The sequence below is a fragment of the Melopsittacus undulatus genome, chromosome 2 (assembly GCF_012275295.1).
Source record: "Melopsittacus undulatus isolate bMelUnd1 chromosome 2, bMelUnd1.mat.Z, whole genome shotgun sequence".
NCBI classification, from domain to species: Eukaryota; Metazoa; Chordata; class Aves; order Psittaciformes; family Psittaculidae; genus Melopsittacus; species Melopsittacus undulatus.
Genome location: NC_047528.1, coordinates 22,041,071 through 22,064,653, shown reverse-complemented (window position 1 = coordinate 22,064,653; position 23,583 = coordinate 22,041,071). Strand labels below are relative to the sequence as shown.

Genomic DNA, 23,583 nt, shown 5'->3' with positions numbered 1-23,583 from the left:
GGCTGACCCATGCCTTGAAATTTAAATATCCCCTTCCCTTACACTGAGTGCTTTGGCCAGTCTTGCTAGTAAAGACTAAGGTAAAGGTGGCATTCAGTACCCCAGTGTTTTCCACGTTCCTGTCATCAGGGCTCCTGTATTGTTCAGCAGCACGTGTACATTTTCCCTAGTCTTTCTTTTATCACTAAAAAAAAAGCTCTTCTGGTTGCCTTTGTCATCCCTCACTAGATTCAGTTCCAGCCAGTTGGGCTTTGGCTTTCCTAAGAGTCTCACCTGGTGTTTTCTGTATTCCTGCCAGGTTACCTGTCCCTGCTTCTACTTTCTGTACACTTGATAGAACCATTAACAGCTTGGTTTTAGAAGGGATCTTTAGAGGTCATCTAGTCCAACCCTCCCGCAACAAGCAGGGTCTACTTCAACTAAATGAGGCTGCTCAGAGCCCCTACAAACCTCACATTTAATGTTTCCAATGAAGGGGCATCTACCACTGCTCTGGAGAACCTGTTCCAGCATCTCACCATCCTCACTGCAAAAAACATCTTCCTTAAATCTAGTCTATACCCACACTCTAAGTTTAAAACCATTATCACTTGTCCTACTGCAACAGGCCCTATTAAAAAGTTGGTTTCCCATTGTTTTTGTGAGCCTTCTTTAGGTACTGAAATGCCCCAACAAGGTCTTCCCAACAGCCTTCCCCTCTCTGGACTGAACCACCACAACTGTCTTCACAGCATAGGTGTTCCACCACACTGATTATTTTTGCTGCCTTTCTTGGACCTGATCAGGTCCATGTCTTTTCTGTACAACGGACTACAGAGCTGAGGACAGTACTCCAGTTGTGGTCTTCAAGAGAGTAGAATAGATGAGGAGAATCACCTCCCTTGACCTTCTCCAACTGAACTATACTAAGAGAACCTTGAAAGAGGCCCAAGTCTGTTCTCAAGCACTATGGTATCACCTTTTGACTTCTTTACTATCCTCAGGACTCACAACTCCACCATCTTATGGTCATTACAGACAAGGCTGCCTTTAGCCTTCACACCCCCAACAAGTCCGTCCATTGTTAGTAAGTATAAGGGTCCACCAGAGCACCTTGCCTTACTGGCTCCTCTATCACATGTGACAGAAAGTCATCACTGATGATCTGCAGTAAGCACCTAGATTGCTTGTGCACTGTGTTGCTCCTCCAGTAGATATCCGAGTAGATGAAGTACCCCATGAGGGACAAGGCCTGCAGACATGAAACTGTTTCTAACTGTTTATAGAAGGCCTCATCCACTTCCTCTTCATGGCCAGGAGGGCTACAGCAGACACTCACTACAATGTCACCTATACCAGTCTGCTCTTTAATCCTAACCCATAAGCTCTCAGTTGGCTCATCATCCACCCCTAGGCAGAGCTCCAGGTTCTGGGGTTGAAGGGGTGCTTTCAACACAGAGCGACCTCATGCTATTGCAGCTTTCTCCCTCCCCTGAAAGTATCTCCAGTCCTCCACTGACTTAAATAACGGAGCACTGACCACATCATTATGTACAGTTTGTATTATTATTTGTAGTTTTGAGTACAAAAAGATTGGGAAAATTAAATTCCTAAAACAGGCACAGCAAGTAATCGTCACTCCAAGTATCAAAATACAGAGTACCTACAGAACTGATTGATTCTGGATAAGCCAACAATATGCTCTGAGCAGTTATGCTGAAGAGCTAAATTACTATCACTTAGCTCCCTAGTAAATGCTATGAATGGTCGTATTACAGGATTTAAAACTATGAAACAGTTATTTTCAAGGAACTTTAAGATAAAGACTACACAGTTGTTACAAAGATAACATATGAGACAATTCTCTAGTTTGCAACTTTGTGCATGCAATGTAGGTTCTATCTGCATAATCACTGTATAACTCTACTCCAAATTTAAAACTTTTAAACTGGCACAATCCATGCAAGCCATTAATGGCTTTTATAGACGTGAATTTTCAGGATTTGGCAGGCAATAGTGGCTGACAACTTGTCACTTCTCCTACTGCAGAGGATTAAGAAGATACCCAGAAAAACAAATCAGTTGCCTGACAGATCATCTAAAAGGTAAATTATTTATTGAGACTTTAATCCTCTTTACACAATTTCCTCTTGTTTTCACTTTTAGAGGCCTCAAGGGATTAAAGTCTGCCTCCAAGCAAAGTGCCTTATGTACTAGCTATTCCCACCTGATTTGGTGCTACATGCTATTATCTTTTTATTAGAAAGGCTGTCTATTGGCCTTTGTCATACACAGCTGTACATCAGGAAGAGCAAGCTGCATAAAAAATTAAACCAAATTTTTAACATGAAAGAGGAAGTTACACAGCTTATTCTTGCAATACCAGTAATGGCTCTTTGAAGAAAGAGATAAAAAAAGATGATAAAAACTAATATACAGCTATATCTAGTGTTAAAAAAACCTGAGACTCAGCAAACTCAAATATCCAGCCAAGCTTACCACCAGTTCTTATGAAATAAGATGCATAATCATTAGCAGTATAACAGAACAGTTTAAGTACTACTTCAACTAAATCTCTACCTACCACATCAACAGACATTATATGTTACCATCTGTTACATACCTAATTTTCCCCTGCTCTGTTAAATCACCATCACTATGTAATATTGTTGTTAGCAACCTCAGAGTAGAAGTTCCTGACTTGCTGTGGTTGTTCTTCATTCCTAGCAACCACCGAACCATCATCTTGATGGCCTGAATCTGCAAAAGAAAGGAAAGTTGATAGGCAGAAGTCAAATCACACAATGAACTTATTTATTATTTTAATAATCTTTATCACAATTTAATTACACAGTATTTGCTCAAATGCTTTTTGATGCTATGCACATAAACCTGTCAAGGCTGCAAAACATCATTTGAATACTGGAAGATATATTAGACATACTCTCATTAGACAGCGACATTATACTGAAAGTCACACACTTATTACAACAAATAAAAATCGTTCAACAGTTAAGGTTTGAACTGTTCATTTTACTAAGCAATCATACATTTTGCCCTGTGAAAACCTATTACCCTAATTGAGCTTACATCAATTAAACACTGTGGAAAAGGCAAAACAGTCTATACTTACTAAGAAAACGTTACTGGATCAAGAAGCAGAAGGCATTTTCATCTTCCTATATTACTATAATTCCTGTACTTAATCCCTATATGTTATTTATACATGAAATACTTGAGTTTAAGACATGTAAATTAAAAACACTTTATAGCCATCTGACTGTTAGAGTATCAAACTGTATTAAGATAACTTGTTCTAGAAAAGAATTTTTCTTTCATTGCTATTTAAAGAAAAGCCTCAAAGCATGTTACTTAGGATAACTTGTTTTTGCCAATGGAAACATCAAGTGTTTTGAGGCAAGCTTCTAAAAGTATGCAGAATTCAGCTGCTATCAAGACACACTGAATAATTTCATATTTCTTTAGTGAAAATAAAGCATTAATTTTGAGATTAGTTTGTTTCAGTATTTGAATCACTTTGTCCTTTCATTTTCCTTCTATATGAGAGCATAGACACTAAAACAGAAAGAGGACTATCCTCCTACAGGAAAATGAAAACGCTGATCACATAGGCAGCCTTGGGAGAAGAAGAAAAACAAACCAAAACCAAGCTTTCAAAAATCTAAGATATTTATTGTAAACACTAACTTCAAATTTTCTCCTTCATGGGAAAGGCAGTTCTAATGACTTTCATGTAAACATTCACAATATCACCAAATTAAATTCACCATACAGTTGATCTATTCCATGTAACAAACGGACCACAACGGTCCCTTAAGATCTAAATTCTGTGATTGCCATCTGTACCAGAGTTTATTTTTTTAGCACCATGGTCTATATTCTCCACCTCCAGAACTGTAATACTGTTGGGCAACATCAGCAAAAGGTAGGATGTCTGTCACTCCAGATCTCCAAATGCAAACAGTGTTTGTGGAACAGAAATGAAATTGTCTTGCCCTAGCATTCCAACAGTCTCCCACTGAAACAACTCTAAGTATCCACCAGACGATCTTAATAGCAACAAAACCAATGTAATAATAGCAATAAAACCAATGTAGTAATAATAATAGCAGCAGCAGATCTTCTGTTAGCTTACCAACTAAAGTTTTCTCAGGCCTTAACCAGTACCTGTAGTCATTAGTGCCTCCCATTTGTTGGGAAGATGGAAATATACCAATTCTATTTAGTCTAGGAGCCTAGAATCTTCCTCCAAGATTAAAAATGATTATACATGAGATGAAAATATAAAGTCAAAAAGCAACATGGGTAGAACCATATGGAGGGCCACAAAAAAATGGCTTTATACTCAGCAGCACAACATGAACAACAAGTTATTATTTAGAAAATTTGAAGTGCAAGCACAAGCGATAAGAAGTTACCGCTTCGTAAGAGAATAATGTGACAGATCTTTGTTATGAAAAAACTGCAACTGGCTACTAGCTTTACATAAACTGTCAGAAGTGAAAAAGTATTGATTTTTAATATTAAAATTAACAAAAATAACCAACAGGTAGTTATAACAACTTTGATCTAGAGGTTATCATCACGCTTCCATTGTAAAAGTATAACGGGCTCCCATCCCATGCAGTGATCCTAGAAACACTGTGCTCTTACATCAACATAATGACACAACAGTTAGCTCACGTTTCTACTGCTTGAGTTTTCAGAGCGACAAATGCTACAAGTTTGTGCGGAAGTGGAAAATGAAATAATGCCAATTTAAAGCACAGTTAGAAAAATAGGATGAGAAACTTGTACTGCTGTGTGCACTGGAAGGAAACAAGAAATATCACTGCTTCTACGTAAGTCTTAACCCACTGCAGGATACAGAGTATTCAGTACTGGTTGTTGTCAAGAGTCTACTGCTTTAGAGCAGAGACAAGTGCCAGGCATAGGAATTCAAGTTTAACTCATACAGTAATTAATCCAATTTAATACTGTATGGAAACAGTTCTTTACAGACATTTCATTTAAGGTTTAGCACCCAAAACTAAGGGTAGCCTATATCAGTTAGACTGGACAATACTAAAATCTTGTCTTTATCAGTACTTCCCCCTTTCATACTTGAACTTGCTAATTTTAAGATCCCCATTAGATAAGCAATTACGTTACAAAAGGAGAAAGAGGCTTTTAAAACCAGACTGAAGAAAAATAGACTGTCAGAGAGAAATCATTTACAAACTAATAGTATGGCCTGCAGCGTTCATTAAACACAGGCCTCTCAGTGGTAATAAATGCTAATTAAATTTGCAAATCAATTTTCACAATAACTTGTTTTCATTTGCCAGTAAATGCTCCGTACAGTTTTCAGGCTTGGCTTCAACTTTGAATTGCCTGAAGATTTTCTATAAACCAATTCCCTTCCAAACAGCCAATTGTAAGAAAACTTTTATCAACAAAAAAGAGCATTTTAGAGAGATACAACAGCTTCGCAAATCTTTAAAAAATTAAGAAAAACAATTAATATTTACTGCTGCAAGTTACACTTGTAATCACTGAAGTGAAATCATGTCTATTTTAAACTAGCAGTTCATGAAATCAAAACAAACATGCATTCTTTCAACAGTTCTTGGAGTGTACTGTGTAACTATGGAGTTGGACAAATACAAAAAATATCCTTGCTGTAGTCAAACCAATAAAAAGCTAACAAATAAATTCCAAACACAACTGAGCACTTCCAGTAAGAGTTCTGTACCAAGCTGGAAACAAAAATACTTGTTACATCAGCAGAGAATAAGGTATGCTACGAAGAGTGTAACTTAACAGAGAAGGCAATGTTTGGTCTGTTTATTTAAAAAGGCACTGGAAATTAAATAACTGCTTCTCTTAATTTAGAAACAGCATTCTATGAAGTACATGCATCTCACTGATTTTGAAAGAAAACGCAAAAGCACCATCTATTCCTGTTCTGAACAAAGGGCATTTAAAACATAAATACAGACATAGGATACATTTTCTACGGTGTAAATCTATTTCTCATTAAGTGAAAAAATAAGTGAGAATATCTATTACCAAGTCCAGAAAGCGTAATAATAAACTTATTCCAAAAAACAGTAAGCTTGAGGTGACATTTTAAAGTAAAAAAACCCAACAAAATCCCCACCATTTTAAAGCTGGGTTTGTTGGTTTGGGGTTTGTTTTTTGGTTTTGTTTCTTCCCCCCTCCTCTCTCCTTAAATCTTGTTGCTCTCTCCTTAAATCTTGTTGTTTTTCTGGTACACACTGTACACAGAGCAAAGCAATTTAACACATTTCTTCATTTGAAGAAACTGACAAACCCAAACTCAGTTTTTACTTTATTCCAAACAGCACTGAAGGTTTCTTGGAACGTCCTAAATATTCAAAAGAAAAAGGAAGGCTTTAAGCAGTCTCCATGGTATTCAACTCCTATGTGAAACAGGAGGGAAGTATATCTGTATACTAACTGTAATAATATCTGAAATACTGCTGCACACCAAACCTATGCTTATAACAGGCTATAACAAAAATTCAATAAAGCATATATGTAAATTTATTTAGAAAAGCAAAAAAAGTACATGCTCCCAAAAGCAAATTCTTCTGACAACCCAAAATGTGTTCTGGTAAGATACTCCATCTAAAAACAGTTATTTATTGTTTACTTTTAGAAAGGTGACAAGCAGAAAAAAGCAGTTGACAGCTTTAAGAATTCAGAATTCTTTTATAAATTCTTATTCTGCAACAATACTATTATTACAGAATAATACCAAAATACAGTAACTGCTACTTACTTTAACAAGTGTTTCAGGAGACACTTCTTCATCTGGGACCCAAAGTTTTGTTGTCTTTTTCCCTGGAAGCTAAAATAAATGTTACATCTTGTTACACTGCCATTACTCTTTTGTGAAACCTGATGTAATCTCGTCTTTCCTGTTTGCTTCTGAAATCAATACTGAAGCACCCACTGGTTTTCTATATGCCTTCTGTTTTATAGAAGTAACGATTATGGGAGTGATGTACTGTTCATCTCACAATTCAAGTATCAGCAAATTTGACAGCAGTAGCGGGGTTTTTATTGTTGTTACCTGAAAACTATTGCTTTTGAGTGTAATAGCCATTGCTTTCAAATTAATTTGAAGTTTCCATAGCCAGTAGGTTGGAACCTCAAGAGCACAGTTTGACAGTAAATCTTTCCCTAAACAATGGCTGACAATGCACAAGTACTTTTTTTCACTTTATAACCACTATTAATACAGAAGTAGTAGAAAAATTAAAATCCACAGTCTTCCAACTAGACAGCGTATTTCAGTTTCAAACACATACTTCCTAAAAAAAAATATATCACAGCTTGCTTGCTCAAGGCAAGGGACTAAGTGAGTGAAGTCATTACCAATTTTCTCCATTTTTAACAAAAGGCAAATCATGAGTGATTAAACACTGTGCTATATAGCTTGTCACTTTTGTAAGGGCTATAACTCCTTTCCTGTACTGTGGGTTTTCAGTTCAAAGAGTACACATGGACATCTATCATAATATCCAAATGTAGAAATCAACAAGCCAAAAATTTTCATAAGTATTTGCTGAGTATCATACAACAGGAGAAGCAAAATCTTAATAAGAGGTTTAAAAAATACTTACCCTATCATTCATTAGCAAATCTTTAACAATAAAAGTGGCAACCAAAGATTTCAAAGGGGCAGCAAACTGATCAGGTGCTAGCATGGCTATATGGCCAATAGTAACCAACGGTGTGATGAGATGCTCAAAATTGCTTGGATCCAGACTTTTATGCAGTGGCTAGAACAAAGGCAACTGTAATCAGTAATATTCAGTAATCAGTAATATTCAAGTATTACTGATGTAATCCGTGTCTTATTGAGGAGGGGGGGGTTGGAGTTCTGGACTAAGTTGTCCATGACTATTTATTTTTCAGAAATACAATTTTTAAAGAGCTACTGTTCTGATTAAAAGACAGATTCACCAACCCTACAAGTCTCCCACAAATCAGAAGAAAAAAAATCACAAAGAAAAACGAAATGCTTGTCACATCTGCATAGTTCAGAAAGTGGCAGCTCAAGCAGGGCTGTTTAGTAAACAACGTGCATTTTCTTACTGAAGAAGTGGACATGCTACATCTCAAGATCACAATCTCAGTAAAGAACTATGATTCAGCCTTCAAGATAAACAGCTGATGGGCACTAATTAAAAAGTGCATTTGCAGTTATAACTTTAAAATCTATATAAATAGTCTCTACCATAATTCAGTTTTCCTTCATTTCTATAACCATTTAAATACTTTGGGCCAGTCCCAACAAGGATAGGAATGGTGTACGGCTCTTCTTCCCATAAAAAGTTCATGGGTCTAGCAGACAGTTCAACACTTAGTTTTACTCCACCATCTGTTAAAATACATAACCCTAAACACGATGGATCACAGGATACAAAACCCCCCTCCACGACTATATTTCAGTCCAAACTGAAGAGAATAAAAGGAAAGGGGAAAAATATCTTTTTAAATTTGATACAACTTGACATATAAATTAGTACTACCTCCCTTAGTTTACATTTGCAATATAAAAGGTTAAGAAAAAAATAACTTAAACATTTTAATTTTACCTCAAATATCTGTGCAAACTGTGTTTCTTTGCTGGAAAATATTGCATGGATGCAATGAATAGCATACTTGGCTTGACGAGGGGGTCCCTTTTTAGCTTTATGATGTAACACTGGAAGCAAAGCACTTAAAAAAAAGAAAAAAACAAAAACCACACCTTTTCACAAATTGAAAATCTTCAAAATATCAAACCAACAAGAAAGTTCAGATATACATACGAAGGACATAACACCTCTGCAAAAGTGCTAGTTGTTCTGGTTTTGGCAATTTCTTCAAGGAAATAAATGGCTTGCAAGTAAAAGTCCCCGGTTTTTGTTGATAAAATATCATGTACTAGAAAAAATATTTTCTCTGCACAAGTTACTAAACGCTGTTTTGGAAATATTCTTGTCTACACATCCCCATTAAGTTGCAATGAATGGTTTTACATTGCCATATATTTAATTTAGGGGAAAAAAAACCCCAAACCAACATAATTCTGAAGGGCAATGATAAAAATAATAGTAGTACCAGTGACATATCAGCTGTTCACTACTTTGAATACATTAATTTCACTTTCATTGTTCAAAAAGCACCACATTTTAAAGTCATTCAAAGTCTTTTTCCTGTTTTACCTGAAGAAATACTTTATTCCAAAAGAATGCAGGATAATGCTATAATATGCAAAGGGAAGAAATAGAACTTACAAAACCCCATAAGAACACCGCTCAAACAAAGTAAGATATAAAACTTACGATCGTATATGAGGAAAATCTTCCTCAATTTTACTTCCAGTGTTTTTGAAAATTTGTAATGCAGCTTCAGCCACCTTTTCATCATCCATTTTCAAGCAAGCCAGGAGAGATTCAAAAGTTTCAGCTGAATGAAATGAGATAGGGTGCGTGAATGAAAGTACCTGCCAAAATAAGATGAAAGCCATGTTAATATTCTTTTAAAGGTCCACTTACATAGAACATTCCATCATGAGTAATTTTCCACTGCCACACTGCAATATTTATCATACTCTGCCTGGTTTTGTCACATGATCCACACTTCTCTTTTCCTGACTTTTTCTGAGACCTCCTAAATACGCCTGTCTTTATACGTGATCTCATCAGTTTTAACTTAATTCTTCAGTCTCAATTTCTTCTCCTGCTATTGTGAACATGCATTTTTCAGTAGCGACATCTACATTAGCAAGTACTGGCTTACAGCAGAATCAGATCTTAAAAGAAACAACTGATACTAAGGAAGCAATATTCACATTTCAGGGAATATTTTTACAGACTTGAACCCACTTTAGCCACTGCAGCACAACATGTGCTTCTGAAGCCCATCTCAGTTTTGTTTCTCTAGAAAGAATACAGCTTATGTGTTCCCAGGACTTCATGCTTGTTTGCCAAGTGGAATAACTGGTTGCACTCCGAACTGAAGCTCCTATAGTAATACAGACATACCCAATAGTCTTTAGTCCCTCAAGCTTTATACAGCAGCTCATCAGATCCTGTACCTCTCCTTCAGATTCTTCGACTCTGTTTTCAAGTATGACAGTCCTTCCGTGTTTCAAAAAAGTAAAAAAATCCTTTTGATCCTCTATTAAAGTTTGCCTTCTCTACATTTGTAAATGGCTGCTGATTACTAGCCTCTTTCCATACCATATTCTGACGCATGGCAAAAAAATGATCCTCAAAATCCAGGAACTTCTTCACACTCAGTTTTCCATTTTCCTCCCCACTTCATTGTATGACATTCCCTTTTCTGGACTCCTACATTTGTCCTTTCAGGATTTTTCTCATGATGTACAGATCACTTTCCTCAGGCCAATCTTACTCTTTTCCCTTAATGTGTCATGCCAGTTCATACAAGTATTTAAGTACTGACCTGGGAGCCTTCTTTCAAATATACAGTCCTTTGTGACATGATTCATTCTTACTCAGATTAATTTTTGTGCTACTGGCTTTTTGTACTTTTATCTAAACGTGCACACCTGGTTAGAGAGTCACATGCTCTCAGATGAATCTACCAGGCCCTTAGCTGATCTAAGATATTCTGAAAACTTACGTATGGGAGTCCTTTAGATTTTGAGGCCTCTGAAGTCAGTCCACACCCAGACAACTCTCAACACAAACATGTAACTGAAGTGGTACTACAGTGTAAGTACATTTCTGTTCAAGTACAGGCAAATCTGACTACACTGTACTCTTAGCCTAAAGTCTTTGAAAGACGCTATGTGAAACAAAAAGCCCCATATAATGGCATGTGAAGTTTCAGGCATGTAACAGTATGGTAAGTAACAGTGATCATCCCTTTTCTTTCCTCCTAGTAAAAAGGGAGTACAGAGTAAGATATTCTCTACACTGTCCCCAGAAGTGCATCTTTACGGTGTTTGCTACATTAACTGAGTTTCCAAGACTATACAGAGTTGAAATAGGTAAGACACAAATTTATGAAGAACTACTAGGAATCACAGTATGATGTTTACAAGTGCAGTCCCAAAACTATTATAATTATATTCAAAAGCAACTGAATTCCCACTCTAATAATAAAACTTCTAAATTCTTTATAAGATAACTTTACCTATGTGCCACGTAAGATGAACACAGAGAATAAAATCCAAACCAGTATTCTTTCAGAGAGCCACCACATGCTTATGGCTAAAGATACTGAGTGCCAATTAAAAGTTTATTTTAACAAAGTTGCTCCAGAAAGTTTTACATGCTCACTGACCACCAGGAGTATACTTGCCTTAAGCAATTCAAGACCTGCCCTGATTGCCTGGTCAGTAGGTACACCCTCATCTTCATCATCAGCTGTTCCATCTATAGACTTGTTTACTTGCTTGATAAGGGCACTGAAGAGGAAAAGAAAGTATAGCCTTGTATTTACTGCAATCCACCATGTATGACAGTTTTCATAAGATACTATCTTACTAATGGAATTTATTAAAAACTTAAAACGTAAGCTTGTTATGAAACAAATGTCAACTACATACATAATCCGGTTACCCTCATCTCCTATCTAATTCAAAGTTTATGAAGCATTAAGTTAAAAAACATTTATCCATCATGAAAAAGATGAAAGAACCATAAACAAATTATTCCAGAAGGATGACCAAAATAAGAAATTAATTTGAGCACTATAAACAACAAATTCAGGTAAGAATTACAGTGAGGTTACTAGCTGCTATGGATTCTTAAAAATTGATGTAAAACAACTGTTTACAATGTTTAGTATACAATCCAGGGAAAAAAATAACCATTAAATAGCTTTACTAAGAGTTGATGAAATATTTAGAAGACCTATTTTCTGCATATTTCAGCTTGACAGTAATGCTTCATTTTCTCCTTACACTGTACCCTATGAAATGATCCTATTAGTGTGTGGTATAGGCAGCTTCTGTATCATAAACTGAACAATATTCAGAATATTCCTCCATTACATCCTGTAAATAACATTTATAGCAAAAAAAAATAAAAAAAATCCCCAAACCAAACAGCCTCAAACGAAAACAAAAAAGCCCCAAATGAAAATAAATACAAAAACCCCAACTGGTAGCAAACCAAGGGCAAGGTCTCTTAGCCAGACTTCCCACATTTTCTTTTTTTTCCTGCCCTTAACTGGACAAAAATGACCACATAATAAAATCAAAACAGAAACCAAAAAACAAACAAGCAAACAAACAAACCCCATCGAAACCTAAACCAAAAATAACAAAAAAACCCCAAAACAAAACAAAAAAACCAAAACCCAGTGACTTTAAAAAACAAAGTGGGAGTTTAGTGAAATTTTACAAAAATGTAAGAAAAATAGTTCTGAAGCAAAACTGAAAATATGTACTTTTTACTACTTTTTTTCCCTTGTATCCTGTAAGGCAGTCAGTAGGTAGACAACTTAGTGCCACATGTGAATCTTACTTAAAATATACATTTTATATTACTTCTGTGCATGTGAAAAGTCTATTTTCAAATTTAAATGAAAAATCCAGCTACACATTGTACTTGATCCAAGATCAGAAACAGATTAAATGAAATCTCAATGGCTCCATTACTTTACATACATGCCAGGCAGAAACTGAAAAGCTCTTGAATACTTAAGAGTCAAGTACTACAGTTGGAATGAAGAGAAAGAATTTCCCAGTATTTAGAACTACCTGTCTCTAAATAAGGTATCACACATCTCAAAATACAGCTGTTAAATAATTATTTCAGCAATTACATTTTTCCCCTCCCATAACTTAACTGGCTTACTTTTCTTTAAATTCTTGATGTCTCATCACCATAATCTTTACTTCCTCAGTTAAATTACTGGTTAGATCAAACTAATATTCTGTGTGGAAAACTTCAGTAAAGGGCCATGGAAAGAAATCTCTTTTAAAATCAGTCAATGAGCCACAAACCAAACTTCACCCATCAGCAACGTTTTTACTGACAGGTTGTCATGGCTGTGCAGAATGACAAGTTAATTGTTTCTGTGGCTACATTCTGAACTAGCACACAAAAACTCCTAAGCAAGGGGAAAGAGAAGAAAATACTGCAGGTTACCAGGTGTTAAACGGTACCTTCCAGTCCATTAAAGCTTATGCTTAAAGGTGAAATAAGAAGCCCTGATTTCAAACCCCGCAATCTACAGCCAACACACACGCAAAAATACCTGATGGATTCAGTATCAATGTGCACAGGAGCAATTCTCTCAAGAAGAAACTTTATCATTTCCAGGAAAGGATTTGTTGGTTGTTTTGGATTGCCCAGCTTCTTTGTTATCTCCCTCTGCAATATAAGTTTCAATTAAATTTATAATCAATTCAGTTCCAAAAATATTAACATAATTTAAGAGCAATTCTCACCACACATCCTTCAGCCTGTTTGCAGGAACATGTTGGGCTAACAAGCATTTCTAACTGACTTCTTATTTTTTCATCATCTTCTAGAACTTGTGTGAACTTTTTCATGAAATCTTGAGCTTTCCCTGGATCAGGAAGGTTTCCTTTAAATAAGCAAATGAAAGCACTATTTATTTTAAGAAGTATGAAGTATCAGTATTGTAAATTATACAAGTTTGAAATGTTACACCAAGAAAGTTTCTATGTGTGCTTAAGTTAACAAAAAGGGGGGGAGGGGAAGAGGCGTAAACAACCAAACATCACAAAATAAACAAAAGACCCAAACCACAAAACACTCTAACTTATGCTGATATATCTATGAGGACACTAACTTCTAAAAACTGGTATACCCACAGACCTCCCCATGCTATTTCCTTTCCTTGGCCTTCACACTCATTTTGCAGCAAGTCTAATTGTTCTTGTTAATAACACTAACAGCTGAAGTTGACCTCAGAATGCAAGGTCTATAACTCTACAGAAAAATGTAGTCTGTATAAAGCTCACCCAATAGTCGTATCAGGTGTGGAATAAAATTAAAAGGGTATTTTGCTAAATTACTCTTCCACTAAATGATATAAGCTGTTGTACAGCTTACAATACTTAAAAAAAAAAAAAGCTTTTAAAATGCATTTCTTAAACTACATATTAACATTAGCATTAAGCAGAGTTGGCACAGAAAATAGTGTAGGACTACAGGATAGTCAGCTCAAAACAAGTTCTACTAAGTATTTATTTCCTTTTATTATTTGTTTGGAGATTTTTAATGAGAGCCAGAATTAAACGAATCAGAAAAATTACAAACTGAACAACTTTTATATTATAAAACAAAAGGAAAAAAGGATTTGGAACATGGCCAACCAGGTGGTAAGATTCAGTTTTTCCTCCAAATTTTTACAAAAATTTATACAGCCTTAAGCAGTATCAGTTTCTGCCAGAACAGCTGGTGCTTTTTTTATTATTATTATTTTTAAAAATAAAGGTTGACTTAAAAACAAAGTTTCAGAACTGTAAAGCAAGTTCTTCTTCTTCATACTGGTTTTAATGCAATTGGCATGGTGGTCTAGGGGGAACAAGACACATTTCTTTGGGGTTGATGGTTTTTTCTTTGCTGAGAATTCAGATTACATAGAAGTTCTTCAGCTTCCAAAGTGCTTTCCCTGCTACTGAAACCCAAATTATTTTGTGCTCTCCCAACAGCACTTACAATGTCAACACCTCAGAGACAGATAAGTTAGTAGATATTTTAGGTTAGTTAACATTAGTTAATATATATTCTATTATAAATGGTAAAGCAGACACTAGATTTTTAATTAGTCCACAACATATAAAGCCAAAATGTGATAAGCTCATGAGTGGAGACTTTTTACAGTAAGGAAGTAATTCTGCTTACCATTGTCTTAATTCTTTAAAGCAAATTGTTACATCATCTTTATAATGATCTGTTATATTTCTTTTATCTGTTACAGAACTTTTTAATAAGCTTATCTCAAATGATATTTAAAGCAAGAATGGAATACAGTTAAACTGCAATTTTAAAACTGTAAATATTTTAACTTACTTGTTATAACCATCACTTTTGAGAATATAGCTTTACTGCTGGCATCTGTCTGTAAGTCACAAAAGAAAAATAGCTTAAGTAAAAATTTTACAGTATCTATTTCCATTTGGATACTGAGTGAGCAAAATAACACAATGCATTATCAACAAGTCAGCACCCATTTTGCTAACACATCAGTGTGTTAGAAATCAAAACTACCACTACAAAGTCAATGCCAGTTACAGGGAATAAAAGCTAGGTCACACCTACAGTATCATTGTCTCAGATAATTATGTAAAATATTTTTATTACTTTTCAACTACTATATAACTTATGAACAGCAGAAATGGGTCATTTCTGTAATTGTTTTTCATCTAACACCTCTTTCGTTTTTAAATATAAAACAGCAAGCATTAAATTCACTTTGTCTTCTGGTTCAGGTATTGATTCTAAGTGGTCTTGGTTGCAGTCCCCAACTTAATGTAAAGAACAGAGCAAGTCAGTAAGACACCTTCTACCCCTGTTTAGCTGAATAAGGAAGACAGTAATTGTGAAAGTAACAATTACAAACCATAAAAACAAAACAAATGACAACATAACTGCATTTTGAGATATGCGTGATGCTTAGATTTCAGTGAAACTGATACTGATATAAAGTCATCCAACAGCATCTTACAAGCAAAATAAGTTATGCAGAACATTTTTTTTCTTTATTTTAGTTTCCTTTGTCAGTAATTCTTTTGGTATAGGACTTCAAATTCCACATGCAATGCTCACCTTAAGAGTTAGTTCTGGCACTGAAAAAGTGGAAGATGAGAAACCTACTACTGAAGATAGACTAACTACTTCCCAGGGCACTCTGTCCCCACTTTTAGCTGTAATCCACAGTATTCTATAGACTAGGAAGCTTTACTAAATTGCACTGAAGTTTGAAATATTAAGAAATTATAAGTAAAAATGCTAAAGGGAATCATTAATTGTACTCTGAACACCCAAATCATCTTCAGAAAAGTGTTTTAAGTGGACAAAATAATTAAAAAACATTGAAATCTTTCACTGCTGCATAATAAGTGTTGTTCAACAACTGGGAAATCTTCATAACTAAAATGAAAATTGGAACCTGAAAGAAGAGTTGAGCTTACAGCAATGCTGCCAAAAGCATATAGACCCATCAGCTTCCAAACCATAAAGGAAACTGCTCTTTTGCCAACTGACTTTTGAAGATCAACTTCAGTGACATAACTTATGAAGTCTGCAAAACTCCATAAATGCATGTATGTAAATACTACTAATTATGGGCTACCACTATCAAATAATATTCTTCTGAGAAAGATTTAAATAGGAAAACTACCACACTATTAGCTTCCACTGAAGAGTATGTAAAAAGACACACAGAAGTGTCCATTTCATAGAATGGTTTGGGTTTGAAGGGACCTTAAAGAACATACAGTTCCAATCCCCAGCCATTGGTACAGACATCTCCCACCAGACCAGGTCCTTCAACTTTTCATAGTAAATTTCTGTTCTCTAGAATGGAATTCACTAGCTACTATAAAAGAAAACAGGATTTTGAGTTCTAACATAATTGCACAGGTTTTGTCATTAAGGATATTAATTAGCAAATTTGTGGAAAACATGGCAATGTTTGAGAAAAGAGGCAACCTATCTGAGTATAACAGAAATATAGCATGAGATTAAGACAAGCAATGTTTTTAGTGAATGTTCTTCATCTCGTGACATGGACACTTGGCATGTAATTCTAGGCATTAAGTATTTCTGCAGAATTTTCTCTCACTTTTTAGTGTTGGAAGAATGCTGCAATTTTCAGGACTTCTGGATGTCACAGCTGAACAAGTATGTTCAGACAAGAAAGGAAGGCAAAAAACAAAAAACCCAAAACCCAGCAAAACACAAATAAAAACTAGTTTACAGGATTGAAATAATTATGTCAACAGATACAGAATCTCAATATTTGTACCTCTTACAATTCAAAAGAAAAATTGCAAAACTGTACTGTGGAGTTTCTTTGTTTCTGACTGGTCTGGCCTTCCAATACAGGCTATGTCTTCAAGTACTGGCTAAAGCTCCCATTAAAGCAAACCTAAAGTTAAGCAAACTACTAATCATCAAATGAAGTAACCTGAATCCAAAAGTATTTTTTTTTAACTTCTAGTAGTACAACTCCACTGAATAATTACAGATTGAAGAAGATCAAGAAACATTTATTTTTAGAAGATCTACTGTGGCATTTTATCTACATTATCTTGCATTCATGATATGGAAGCATCTGCAGCAAATAAAGCTTATACTTCAATACTGATAAACCAGCATTCACCCATTTTTCCTCAACCCTCTTCACCTCTGACAGCTCTCACAATGCCTACACTTACCACAGTGACAAGATCTACAGGAGATCAACAATTAAGCTATAACCATTAAGTGAAGAAATCAGACTGAAGTGAAAAAGCACACACAGTAACACCAAGTCATATTCTAAAAGATTAGTAGTTTGTTTCCATTTTGTTTTCTGAAAGAAACTGTTTCTACAGCTCTGACTGGCTCATAGATATTTGTCTTGAGATTATTACTGCCTTGGACTGCATGTCTCTTCAGTTCATGATTATGAAAACACACTCTGACAGTCATTTAATTCTATGAATTAATCATCAATTTGGGGAAAACACACAAAACCAACAAAACACAAACAAGCCATTCGAGGAGCATCACGAGTAACAGATTTGTTAAAAATACCTATGCATCTGCACTGGGTGTAAAGGCAGAGTTTAGGGTAACAAAAGGGCTGCTGGGCTGACCCACTAGGGGGGAGGTTAGGGACTGTGCCTGCCTAAGCTGCTTCCAGCCAGCTCCACAACCAAGAAACCAAACCAACACAACTCTAATCAGTGAGAGAAGCCTATGGTGCCTCCGAAAAAACATATTTAAGAGAGAAGACGCTGGAGAAAATATAACTCTAAAGGGACTGCGGCTAGGGGAAGAATCCCTGATGGAGCAGTGGATAAGAAATGAGGAGCAGCAGAAGGAAAGGAACCACCACACCTGATGGCATCTCCTGTGCTGCCATCACCTCACCAAAGGGACTGAGCATAGTGTGCAATGGTAGCCTGAAGACTAAAAAAGGTGTTTCTCTTGAGTGTGTGTGGGGTTTTTTCTCTCAATACCAGAATAAATAAAAAGCTTGTGTTAACAGGCAATAAATGAAGTAGAATTCCCTCAGTGAAAAACATTTTTTTTACCCATGATAGCATCTCAGATTATCTGAAGCCCCCTACGTTCTCCAATGCAGTCCTGTTACTCAAAAGAATATTACAGTGTAGAGAATTAGCACTTAACAGCAAATGGTAGGATTAAAGCCACATGGACAAACGTAAACACGTCAACAGCATAACACTAGTTTGAATAAAATGCTCATAATGGCACTTATCAAAACCTACATGTTTAATTCCATATTATATTTGATAGAACTGAGAACGAACTTTCATTGTAGCTCCCTGAAAAAAAAATTCCTACTGCAAGTTCAGCCTAATGGAATATCAGTTAACTTTCAAAATATTTTCTGTGCTTAAAAATAAGCTTCAGATTGCAAAATATATGGAATTAAAAACCTGTAAGCTAAAGATAAGTTGAACTTACTTTGGGTTGTTTTATTAGGTCAACCAAATCCTTTACTTGATGTCGCAGAAGATTTTGACATTTCCACATTTCATTCAATGCTCTAAAAAAAAAAATAAAAAATTCATTAATTTAAAAAAAGTTGTCAAAATCACAAATTCGATAAAGAACACAACTGACCAAGAAGAGCTCTTAAATCCTTTTCAACTCCAGTCTCAGAAATATGCTTATCACCTGAACTTTTGCTGCTGTGTGAGCAACAGTTAAATGTTTCTTAATGGCATAACATGGTCATATTAGATTGGAACAAAGTGAGATTTTGAAACGAGTTTCATTTCAGATACTTAACTACACAGCCTTTAAAAGAAGTAGGAAGTAACTGATATCTGGCCCATAAAGAGCTCATTTGTACAAGCATGAAATCACTCTTCTAAAAACATTCCAAGAAGCAGGCTAAAGCTGATGACTAAGATTTTTATCATGAAAACAATGTTTTTCTTGCACACAGAAAACAGCTACTAGATGAATAAATTGTGAAAAGTGGACATGATAAGACTCATAAGAGATACATTAGAGATATTTGACAAAATTGAAAATTAGCAGATTTTCCAGGAAAAATAAGCCATATAAATAATAAAGTCACAGATTCACTTTAACTTTCCTAAGCCACAAGAAGTCAGTTCTATGTAACTAACTGAACATACTGTGTCTTTAAAATGAGTACTGCTGCACGTGAAAACTAGAATTCTGAAGTTATTTGTTGACTGAAATAACAAGTACTGAAAGGAATCCAGTCTGCATTTTTCTTTAGCTTATACTAAAATTTACTAGAACAGTAACTTATTATTTTTAATTTACTATTCTTAATTTTAATTTGTTACAGTTGTAATATCTTTAGACAGGCAATATGAGAAATGCAAGTGATTCAAAAATCCCTTTCTGTAGCACTTGAAGGCTGTGAAGTTTTTTTAAGCCATTCTTTCACATACAAAGCTTTTTCTAGTCTCCCTTATTAGGAGACAAAAAAAACCAAACCAGACTATGTTTGATTTTCAAGTGACTACGTACTAGTAAACAAAAAATAAATTTAAGATTACCAAATTCAAACTGTGAGCATGACAGCAGCAAAATTAGTCAATTTCATGCATACATACCCATTTTAAGTTGAGGAGGCACATAATTTTTAAGTAAAACGCATATCGAAGGAGGAAAAGCAAACAAGTAATTCCTTCCCACTCTAAAGTCATCCTGGGTGTTATTAATTGAGAAGCTGCCAAATAAAATCTAGGGCTAGTCAATGTTACTATCTATGCTATCTCTTTTCAGACATACAAGGACTGACATGCATTCAAGCTACTTATGCCTAAAAGATACCACACCTTGTTGGAAAACACCCTATTAGTCTGGGGTTTTGTTTGTGTTTTATTTTGGGGGTTTGGGTTGTTTGTTTTTTTCCTCCACAATACCATCTGAAAAATAGATATTATTGCTATGTTCTGTTTTCTGATAGTTCATAAACTATTTTTGTCCACAGGCTTAGGCTACTTGTAACAATTTAGAACTAATTTAAAATAATGTTTGCATTAAAAAATATTTTGCAAGTAGTTAAAAACAACACGTACTTCACAGCATTTGAATCCAGTGTTGCATAAAGGTAATACAAACATTTCATTCGTTCATTGGTTTCCAAGTTGTGAGGGACCATATACTGAGCAAAGATGCGTTCAACAAGTAACCTGAAAGACAGGATTAAGAAAGTTAAACTGTAAAGGAAGAAAGCACTTTGATTTGCAGAACATTCATTCAGAAGTTCTCAGGCCTATCTAAAAGTCAATTGTTGCGTATAAAGATGCAGTTATTCGAAAAACCTAAAGGTCACATTACTTAACTTCCAATATAACTCAGCATAAGCCAAACAAAACTATAAAATTACATCTTCTGTAATGATACTATTAGCAGTAGGACATTTCAGAGATGACATAATCAAAGTCAGATATATTATTCTAGACAGGAACCAAAGGATTCTAGAGAAGGCTGTCTCTGAGTAATCATCCCAAAGAGATGTCATCAATGAATTTCATCACAGGTCAGTATTGAGATAAATTCATGAACTGGTGTAAATCAATGGGCCTAAAATTAAGAAATATCATGTTAACTGTATCATACATTATCATGAAGCCTAGAAGGAGAATTCAGATAGTCATCTCCTTTTGATGAGTTTCTTCCACCTCTCCCTAACCCCTTTCCCAAGGGATAAGTTTATCCCATTTCTTTTGCTTTCACAATAAAAAATGTAGGTACATTTTTAAAATTATATTTAGGCTAATGGACAGAAGAAAATTATTCTGCACAACTGGAACAGCTGGTCAAAACACAAACCCAGCTCCATTAAAAAGATCCTGAAGTTTAAGAAAATCATGAGTAAGACTGGATCTGAAGATCCAGGCAGCTCTGCACACCTCCATGGTACCATGAAATAATTTCTTATTTTGAAGATGACAGATGACTTTTTGAGTCTACACGTTTTTGAAAAGATTTGGATAGGTTTGCAATACCATTTGTATCCAATCACACTGTGAAGGTCAAAGGCTCATTTCCAGCGCCACCAAGACTGCCTTGATTAGTCAAGAGGGACTAGCTGCTCATACACATCTCTCTGTTTTTCAATATGAACAACCATAGACAAGGCTATAACTGCTATGACAGAAGCACTGCTTTCACCACAAATCCAGGACAAAGCTCTACTTCATGGCTATTATAGTACAGAAAAATGAACCTTCTGCAAAAGGATATATGCCTTAACTGTTGTCACTACATTTATTAGGCTTACCTTTAAATCATATAACAACATGCAAATCTAAAGCAAGATTGTTAAAGCGATTTCAGTTACTGGATTTTAGCATTAGAATTAGCAAGCTACTTAAACACAAACAAAAATCTCCTTTACTCAAGCAATGAAATACAGCTGTAAGTATTGAAATATCCTGACCCTTTAGAATAACTTTTGCCCTTTAATGTAAAAAAGAAGAAGAAAACAACACAAGACAACATTTGGCTGCAACTATGTAAGATTCCACTATGCACTGGATCAAAACATACATTATCAAATCTCCTTCTTGCCAGCACTTAAGCACAAAGGAAAAAGAAATCTGAATAGTAAGTTATGCACTTATCAATAGAATCACCTAGCTCGTGACTGACTTACCGGTCGTCAATACTGTTTTGATAATATATATGCAGAAGTTTATCTTTGATCCATGATATTTGTTTTGCAGCTTCTTTTCCTGCTTCTGATTGTAATGAATACTTCTTGTATATCTGTGCAAGTCCCATCATAGCTTCCTTCCTCACTCTCCACTTGAGAAAAAGAAATAGTACCCAGTTTAGCAGCTCAAAGCTCAGACTCCAGAATTTCCTGGTAGGCATTACCTATTCTACACCAAAATATTCTCATTTACAAATCATTAAACTGAGTTCCAAGTGCAATACTTTCTCAACAGGACATATATTGCTTTAAAACTACTATGCTAAACCTTTCAATATCAGTAAACACTGTGCAAATATCTTGAATTCAGAACTGTTACAAATTCAAGCCAATGTTCTTTCTTACAGGCTACACTGAATATTTATGATTGTATTACCAGTGCAACAGTGGAAAGCATGCCAGTAAATGAAAAAAAAAACAGGTGATAATGTTAAAGGTTTGCCACCAGCAGCTTTACCGTAAGTAGCAAACCCTCAAAAATTTTACCAAATACCAAACATAGTTAAACTAAATTTCAAGACTACTCAAATTTGAAAGCTACTACACTGATCTGTCAGTCTCACAGTGGTCTAATTAAAGGAAGGTAAACTAGCTAGCTCTGATGGAGGAACATTTTTTATTAGTAATTTACAATATATTTTGAAACCTGCTTGTTAGAATGTTTTATAAGGATTTAATTTTATTGAAAAAAAAACCCAAAAAACAACCAAGACAATTAGAACTACACAACTGGAACAGTACTTTTGTACTTTAGCCTATTTTTTTATAACATACTATCTTGAATAAAAATGCAGAACAATGAAAAATGTGGCATTCAAGTAACAGGCAAAAGATGCCTCATTAAATAGACTGCTTCAAAATTTTTTTGCATAATATTGGGTTTAATTCATCATTTTCAAATTAGTTCAGCATTTTTTAGAATTGCTGTTTTTTTAAAAGCTGAATTACAGTCTAGAAATATAACACACATCCATGATTAGGACTACTTATGTCTTACCCGCTTGTCCAGTGTTCGTTCTCTGACAAAATTAAGTAGATGATCATTGACAAGCAAAAGATCTTTTTTAGCAGCAGTAACTATGGAGACTATAACATCATGTCTTATGGCCTCTTCAGGGTCATGTGACCTTACTTTAAGATATTCTGGGGGAAAAAAAGGTAAGTAAGTACACAATTTTAGCTACTTATGCTAGACAGCACTCAACTGACAGAAGCAGAAATCATGACTCTCTACTGGTTTGAGCACTGACCAATAATTTTCTCTAAGAGAAATATAACAGTAAAACCTTATATTAGAATATCAAATTTTTCTATTTCTGGCATCATAGAAATATGAGTTCTGGCATTACATTTTTACTTTAATTTTTATTATTTCTTATAGTAGCTCGGCTATGTCTACTTTATCAACTCTAACAGCCAAACAGAACTTTATCTGTAAAGTAGAACAGACAGTGCTGAGAACTTGATAACCACACCAGATACATTTTAAAGTCTAGGCTAGAGACTACTCTTTTCTGGCATACTCCATTCCCTTTGGCTGCTGAAGCACATTAGCTGCACTCCTGACCACAACTTCTATACTATTAACAAGGAATCTAGTTCACATACTCCAGGAACATTACAGTATGAGCTGTGTAAGCATTGTAAACAGGGTCAAACCAACAGACATACTTAAAAAGCATG

At 35.1% G+C, this 23,583-nt stretch overlaps 1 protein-coding gene across 4 annotated transcripts in view; it reads right to left on the bottom strand.

Moving 5' to 3' along the window:
• Positions 1-23,583, bottom strand: part of PDS5B (PDS5 cohesin associated factor B) — a 113,814-nt gene that overhangs the window by 37,268 nt on the left and 52,963 nt on the right. For all 4 annotated transcript variants that reach the window (XM_005147613.3, XM_005147612.4, XM_031047692.2 and 1 more), the window contains exons 11-23: positions 22,898-23,043; positions 21,841-21,992; positions 20,258-20,371; positions 18,657-18,738; positions 15,027-15,075; positions 13,433-13,572; positions 13,240-13,355; positions 11,335-11,440; positions 9,345-9,505; positions 8,613-8,736; positions 7,635-7,793; positions 6,788-6,856; positions 2,603-2,739 (exon numbers count right to left, since the gene is read on the bottom strand). In XM_005147613.3, coding sequence (XP_005147670.1) covers positions 2,603-2,739; positions 6,788-6,856; positions 7,635-7,793; positions 8,613-8,736; positions 9,345-9,505; positions 11,335-11,440; positions 13,240-13,355; positions 13,433-13,572; positions 15,027-15,075; positions 18,657-18,738; positions 20,258-20,371; positions 21,841-21,992; positions 22,898-23,043 — 1,555 coding nt within the window. The remainder of the gene's footprint in view (positions 1-2,602; positions 2,740-6,787; positions 6,857-7,634; positions 7,794-8,612; positions 8,737-9,344; positions 9,506-11,334; positions 11,441-13,239; positions 13,356-13,432; positions 13,573-15,026; positions 15,076-18,656; positions 18,739-20,257; positions 20,372-21,840; positions 21,993-22,897; positions 23,044-23,583) is intronic.